Source organism: Geospiza fortis, unplaced genomic scaffold, assembly GCF_000277835.1.
Source record: "Geospiza fortis unplaced genomic scaffold, GeoFor_1.0 scaffold244, whole genome shotgun sequence".
NCBI lineage: Eukaryota > Metazoa > Chordata > Aves > Passeriformes > Thraupidae > Geospiza > Geospiza fortis.
Genome location: NW_005054370.1, coordinates 3,507,034 through 3,515,029, shown reverse-complemented (window position 1 = coordinate 3,515,029; position 7,996 = coordinate 3,507,034). Strand labels below are relative to the sequence as shown.

Sequence of the window (7,996 nt, the reverse complement as noted above, 5' to 3'; positions counted from 1 at the left end):
GCGGTGTTCGGGGTTCTTGGGCTTGGGGCTCCCCCCGCAACCCATCATCAGGCGCGGGGGGAAGGAGTTGCTTTGGGAACGCATCTGTTGTGTTTCTTAGTTTTCCCATTTGTAAATACAGAAAAGCTAATCTCGGGATGCTCGGAGATTTACTGCTTAAGAGGATCCCGATAAAAGCAGGTCGCCCTCTTTTCATCTGTCACTGCGTGTTTGCTCAAGGTCCCTGTCCAGTCGCTTGTGTAGGACAGTAGTGGGAGTCACTCTGCTAGGCAAAAGAGGGCCCTGCCCTGCGTAACTCACAGATTCCGAACTTTAGAAAGTGCTGCAGGGAAGGAAACTGGATTCCCAGTTACCACTTCATGCATAACTCGGATGAGGTAGGACAGGGTTGGTGAGGAAGAGCCAGGCCGATGAATCCCAACCCTTCTGCTTCCTTCCTGCAGGACCTGCCTGCACTGGGCCTGTAAGCGGAACCATGCCCAAGTGGTGTCCTGCCTGCTGGAGGCTGGCGCAGACAAGCAGATCCTCACTGCCAAGGGAGAGCTGGCAGCACAGCTAACGTCGAAACCAGACATCCGCAAGATTTTGGGAGGTACCGTTCCCATTTTAAAAGTCATCTAGAATTCTTGGTGTAAGCACTAAAACGTTTTTAGTGCTTATATCTGAAGCAGTAATTGGCAAAACCTTGGCTAGGACCATTGTATCTCATTAGATAGCTCTGATTTATAACTGGAATTCATATTTGGGCAAAGATGTGGAGATTTCAGGTGGGAAGGCCTTGTGTTCTGAGCTGTGTCACCAAGAAGTGGAAGAGCTGTATGCTTTGGGAAGTGTGCTGCTGCACTCCTGTTTGCTGTTATTAAGCTAAAGCTGGCATGCAAGCTGCCAATAGGGGCTTTCACAATTGTACAATTTGCTGTGGTCTGACCATGATCAATACTACAAATCTCCTCAAAACAGTTTTATCACTCAGGAAGTTATGCCTTCTGAGCTACTTGTTATAGTGTGACTTGCTGGTATGGTTAATTTTTACCCTGTAATTCTGCCATCTTACACTTTTCATATGCACAGCAAACCAAGTTAGATGTGTGTGACACTCCTGAACAGCATCCAAGTACTGTGCTCCAGATTAAAATTCTAAAGTGCTTTACCTTTGGAAATGTGCTGTCTTCTGCAGTTGAACTTAAATTGCTCTCTGCAGTGATCTGCTCTTACAACAACAGAGCAGGGTTATCCTTCACAAGGTTGCAGCTAAATCATGACTCAGGTTCCAACAGTTAAGCCTGAAGGAATGGCATGTTCTTACATGATGCTTTTGCTTTATTTTGGGTGTGGTGTGGGCTTATTTTGTGGCAAACGACTCACCCGTTTTTAACATCTAAACTGTCAAGCACACGTAGATGAACTCTGTTCATAGTTGTTTTATTTTTCTGTCTGTGAAGCTTTCATGTGTTTCCTGGGGAATAAACACATATCACTTACCTTTTCTCCTAGTTTTTATTCTGGGAGTGAGGTATCATTTAGCAGATATTTCTGAACTGCTTTGACATCACTATTTATGTTCTGTAATCCTTAGGCAGGAATGTCACTTACTGCAGTGCTTTTATCCAAGAGTTGAGTATGTTTGTGTATTACAGCAATTAGTCACTTCCTTGAAGAAATACTGGGTTAAATTTGCTGGCCTAGGTCATAATAAACTATTTACAGCAGTGCTATTAAGAGCATTTCAAAATTAGATTCAATAAAGGACTATTGGTCATCCAATTCATTTGAAAGCACTGGAACAACACTGCTAGAAATGATGTGTCTTTCAAAGGTCACTCCCCCCCCCACTTTGTTATCAAAAACCAGAATATACTGAAGACATTTATAGGTTTTTCTTTCACTTTACAGCTACTGGCCTCCATTACATGCTTCTGGAACATTAGTGTTATTCTTTGATTACCTTGGAATGTGATATAGTTTCAAGACATAGGAAAACTAACTATATTCAAAATATCTATCCAGTAACATGATGGATTTTTTTCTCTCTCCATCCCCGACCCCTCACTTTTGAACTTCATCAATAGAGGAACAAACTGAACATCAAGGAGTGAAGGATTTAAATTTATCCATTGTTGCGAACTACTTGGCCAACCCATTCCCTAACATTTACACCGAAGAAAACATTCCAGGCAGCTTGGCAGAATCCGAGAATGAAAGTGCTTCCATCTCTTCTGCTTCCCAGAGTGAAACTAGCCCTTGTCCATCAACAACTCAGGCTGAAAGGATCTGCATACCCATGTCATGCAGCAGCGGCCAGATTTTCCCAGCAGCGGATGCAGCAGCCAGGCCACCCCCTATGCCCACCGTCTCTGCAGCCGCAGCCTGTGCCAGCCCAGGGGTGCCCTACAGCCCCGGCTGCCCCCTGGCCATGACCCCCAGCCTGGAGCTCTGCTCCCCAGGAGTATCTGGCCAGGCCTTGCCTCTGCAGCCTCACACCTCCCCCAGCAGCCCCACACCCACCTTCCAGCCCTTCTTCTTCACTGGAACATTCCCATATAACATGCAAGGTAAAGAGGTGCTGTGTCTCATAGTTCTGTTACAGTTACTGGGTGAAAAATGAAGTTAAGTAATCATTTCACTTCAGACTCTAGTACAATAGTGGCAGAGATGTTGAATTCTGTGGCCAAAAGTGCTCTAAACTTTCCTCTGCTCAGTTACGTAAAATGTCTGTTATACTGTATTTTAACTATGGTAATACTTTGCAAAACAATGAAAAGATCAGTCCACGTAACATGAACATGTAAATTTTGCACTACATTTGCATCAAATGCAGCTCTGGTAGTTTGGTAACAACTCAACTTAGTGACTGAATGGATCAGTTTCAACAGTGTTAACATGGTTCTCCTGTGTATTTTTGCTGGAAGCTTCAGTTAACTGCATAGTATTTCTCAGATCATAGGGATTGTATTAAAAAACATGAATTCAGAATAGTAAATACTGTAAATGTTAGTTTTGAATTTGTTGTCTTTTCTGTTGTTAACCTTTTAATTGTTTCTCTGTCAGAACTTGTACTCAAGGTCAGAGTCCAGAACCTGAGAGACAATGACTTCATTGAGATTGAACTGGACAGACAAGAATTGACCTATCAAGATCTGCTCAGAGTGAGCTGCTGTGAACTGGGTGTTAATCCAGAGGAAGTAGAGAAGATCAGAAAACTACCCAATACACTTCTAAGAAAGGTAAGAATAGAAACGAGATATTAACTTGACTCTTCACTTTGCAGACCTCAGAGAACGTATTTTTGCAAAAAGATTGGCAAAATGTCACTTTTATTGAATAAAAACTGACAGATTCAAAGGGATGCTGGGCCTTTCTTAAAACTTCATCATAACTTGTTTAAAAATAGTCTTGTCAAAATAGGCAGAGTATTTTAGCTCCTAAAGCATATGGAACTATTACAGCTTGACTTTTAAAAAATGTATCAGAAACAGTGCATTTAGGGTGCTTTAAAAGGACATAATTGCCAAGTATTACTTCACTGTCTGCTTGCCTAAAAAGAATGAACACTAGGGGGAAAAACCTCCACAAATTGCCATATGAACAACTTAAAGATATGCTGTTAACAAATGAAACTGCTCTTCTGTTCCAAAAATGTGTATTTCAGAGGTCTGTATATTAAAGTGGTCACAAGTCTTGGTTAAGTGACATGCACAAATACAGCCAAATCGTATGAGATTAAAGGAGAAGTTTGAGGAGAAAAACCAAACAAGCAAACCTGCTACACTTTTAATGAGTATATGTTGGTAGGATTTATTTTTTGAGTTCTTTATTGCTATTATTGGGGATGATGTCCCTGGAATTTTTAGTTTTTAATTATTTATTGCTGTTATTGGGGATGATGTCCCTGGAATTATAGTTATTTTATAAATAACAACCAGCTAGTATTAATAGGAGTAATAATGTTATTCTCTCTGTTCCTTACAAGGACAAGGACGTTGCCAGACTCCAGGACTTCCAAGAGCTGGAGTTGGTCCTAACGAGAAGTGACAGCTCTCCTTTCCGGAACACTGCAGCTGCGCTGATGGAGCACCCATGCTACAACAGCAGAGCATCCAAGCTGACGTACTGACCCTGGGAGCTGCATCTGCAATGGGAACACCTGGCAGTGACATGTGCTGCCCTTTGGAAGGCAGTGACTTAAGTGTGTATAAAACCTTAAGTTATTATTAGGGTTACTGTTTTAACTAGTATTTTATATTTAATATCCTGTTTGGTTTTATTTTTTTACTTGATACTGTATTCAGGCAAGGGATACCTCATTTGTCCAGTAAAATCACAGGTTTCCAATGTATTTGAAGTTTACTGGTTGTATCTAGCAGTGTGGGGCACGAAAGGTGTAAATTATTGATATGAAAATTTTGTTAAGTACACCCACTCTGACCAAGTAAGACTCATAGAAAGATTCAGGAAATTGTATGTCTCTGTATGTACTTCCACATTAAATTAAAGAGACACACAATGGATAGTTCCTCTCTAAAAGTGTGAATGTGCAAGTCCTTAATCTCTTGCCCCTCACAAACACTCACCAAGATGGGTTGTCTAGAGATACTTAATGCTCAGAAGTGGCAGGAGATATCCTTTTACTGGGCTGAAAATAACTGGGATAAGCATATCTGTATTTAAATGTTTATTTCCCCCGTGAGAATATTCTACCTCCACCAAAAAATACAAAAGCCCCTCGTAAACGTTCCTATTGAGTTGAGTGCCCTTTCAAGAGAAAGCCTATGTTTCAGATGGGGAGGGACCCCCAATCTGTGTCCGTGGTTTTATTTACTTTCTGACTGATGTGAGCCTGTGCATTACTTGCACCAGGTGTCAGTATTGTCAAGACAGGAAAGCTCTCTGTGGCCCTCCCTTGTACACCAGTTCCAAGGGAGATGATTGTTTCTGCCGTGTGAGAAGCACAGCAGTGTCCTAATGAGAGATCACAGGTGGAAGGAACATAGAATGCTTTTATGAGCCACTAGATGGGAAAAACACCACGAGTAAGTAACTAACTTGTAACTTTACATCCTGCACGGTCTACTGTCACTGTTACATAGCCTTGTTCTAGCCAGGTGAGTACTGAAAGGGCTGAATGCCTCCAGGTGCTTTCAACTTTTTTTTCCCCCCCTCTTTGTGGGGAGTGAAAAAAACACAACTCTGGTTAAGCTACAGACTGTTTAACTTGCATTTAAGCAAGTTAGTAATGAAAAAATTCACCTGTGGGTTAAAATACTTGAGTCACTGCATTGCCAGAGTATTAAACAGCCTGAAGCTTCTCTATATTAATGTGGCAGCCTGGAAAGTAACACTTTTGGAAGCTGTTTTCTTTTTTACCAAAAAATACAATGCTGACCTTTGCACCAAAACCCTTAAATGGGTCCTGAGGCGGGTGGAGGGCTCAGGGATTTGCTTTTTCTGCATGAGCTGCTTTTTCTCCCCTCTGTTCCCCTCTTCCTCCCCCCCCACCCCAAACTATTGATTTTCCTTCCATTTCTGCTTTATGAAGCTTCACTAGGCAGAGTTTCTGCACAGCTGATGGATGCTGTGTTTGTTGTTGATCTGGACTGCAGTGTTGACAGTCAAACTATAAATAGTACAGCACCATCTTCTAGTAGAAGCAGCATGGCTGCCACCCTCCCCGTGTCTATCTTTACACTGGAAGACTGTCTCAAGCTGCTGCACACCGAGAGAAGACAGAAACCCGTTCTTCCAGCAGAGATACTTGACTCTGGGCTCAGGATTTCACCAAGTTACTTAAGCTTAAAATTCTTGCTTATTTCAGTCAAAATAATTATCATCCTTTCCTCCATGTTCTGCACCCATCACCTCACCTCAACACTGCTAACTTCCCATTCTCAATCCTGGTTTTCGTCCAGCCAGGAGCTGAGAGAACTAGTTATGTTTAATGCCGGATTCAACTCCTGGGAAGCTCAAGACTCTGACACAGTATGAAGTAAAACTTCTTAACTAAGGTTCCTGCTTTGTTTTTCTTGTAAGACAGGAAAGAAAGTTCTATTTTAACAATTGCGTATTTATCTCTCCAGCACAGCTTGGAGGCTAGCTTAGATTATGTGCAATAACTGTGTGAAAAGCAGTAGTGGTTAAATGGTTCAAAATTAGTAAGAGTATCTAATTTGTTTCCAGTTCCGTTATTTAGGAAGTCAGTGTAAGGACTGTCTCCACTAATTACTGAGCATTCTGCTAGAGGGCAGCTGGTTTAAAAAGCTTTATTTGTCTAGTTTCCACCAAGAATAACAGTTAATGTGTTAAGAGTTAAACTCATAAATCTGACTGTAATAACAGTGTATCTATGCATTCACAGAAGTATTTTTGTATGTTTTATGCAGTTTGATAAACTCTAAGGCACACTAGTTATGTTAGCTGGTTTTTGCTGGGCTTTTTCTTTAAACAATGAACTGTTGGAATGACAACTGAGATTAAATTTACAAAACTTGCTGTTTTTCCAAGGATGCCTTTTGTTTGCACTACAAACTTGTACTGAACTGACACTGCTACTCTTCACTTACAATAAAGTATCAGTCATTTTAAGTACTTTGATCTCTTCCTTTTTCAGGGTAGGGAGTAGAAGGATGTGAGCAGGATAACTCTAGAGTGGACAGGACACTTAAAATTTTAATGCAACTTTGAAAAATCATAGGCCAGTACACTTTTAACATCTAATAAAGACTGTCAGGCTGTCAAAACCAGTATAGAGAAAGCATGTCAGAGGTGCTTACTGAAATCAGCTACTTTTGCCTAGCATTCCTAAAAAATCTGGGATAGTATTTATCCTGGGCTAAAGCTCTGAAGATACTTCTCACAAAGATGAATCTCTGTGGAGATGTCTGAACAGTCAAATCTGGAGGTAGAAAGGCGCTGTTTCCTATGCTCTGCAAAACAAAATCTTCCTTCATCTTCAAAGCATTAAAGACTCCCCTATGAGACATGAGAGAATCTGAATCCCAGGCTAATCTATGACAAGGTTCCTCATTTTATCATTTTTACTTTTGCAAAGTAAGGGGAAATGCAAATCCTGTAACAAATAAGTGCAGTGGAAGGTACAAGACAAACATATGCACCACTGAAAGAAGTAACACATCCAGGAAGACGCTGAGTCCTGTCTCGCAAGTTTGAAAAGGAGGAGGTGTTCATCTAACGTCTCCAATTAGAATTTAGTTGTAATTTCACTTGCTCCCACTTTATTTTTTCCCAAAACCACCACATCCAATCTCCATTCCCTGTGCCCGTGTCTGGTTTAGAACAATAAAAGTCAAAAAAGGAACATGGCTGTCTACATGTGGTATCAAAACCTAGCACTACTGACCAGAAGGACCAAGATGCAGATTCCTCCCAAGTGTACTTCCACACACAGGCCAAACAAATCAGCATAAGTTACAATGGTGTTCTGTCCATGTCTGACTTTGGTTACCTATACAGTCACGGCCTGAATACTAATGGAAAAGATAAAGCTCTTTTTAAAGAATGTAAATTCATTGCCTTACAGCCACAGCCCTGACTAGTACACACTGCGGTTCTTTTCCAACAAGAACCACTCTTGCTTGCACTACAGTTTCACAGGGAAGCAAGAAGCACATCTCCCTGCCTGTGTGTCTGTTCTGACCAACTGCACAGGGTTGTTAATCAATACCCCAAACCAATATTGCAATGCAAATGTGAAGCAGTCTGAATGTCAGTCTCAGCACTGGCATCTCTCTAAACATGCTGTCGAAGTTGACCTGTTTTATAAAGAACTAGTACTGCCATTTTTATTGCAAGATTTCTGTAATTTCTTAACCTACTGCAGCAAAAGGCACTTTTTGGGGAGACGGTGAACCCAACAGCATCTAACTGCTGCAAAAGTAAGCCTGAAATTAAATCCTGACAGAACCAAAAAAACCCAAACCCGCAAACAGCGCAGAATAACTAAGTATTCAAATTAATGAACTAAGCTTGAAGACACGAGAAA

At 41.2% G+C, this 7,996-nt stretch overlaps 1 protein-coding gene across 1 annotated transcript; it reads left to right on the top strand.

Moving 5' to 3' along the window:
• Positions 1 to 423: 423 nt before the first annotated feature.
• Positions 424 to 6,581, top strand: LOC102036542 (ankyrin repeat domain-containing protein 40-like; the record flags this gene model as incomplete). Its single annotated transcript, XM_031059934.1, has 4 exons — positions 424 to 592; positions 2,070 to 2,552; positions 3,049 to 3,224; positions 3,971 to 6,581. Coding segments are annotated over 4 exons (972 nt in total), but the record flags the coding sequence as incomplete, so codon positions are not given.
• Between the last annotated feature and the right edge of the window lie 1,415 nt (positions 6,582 to 7,996).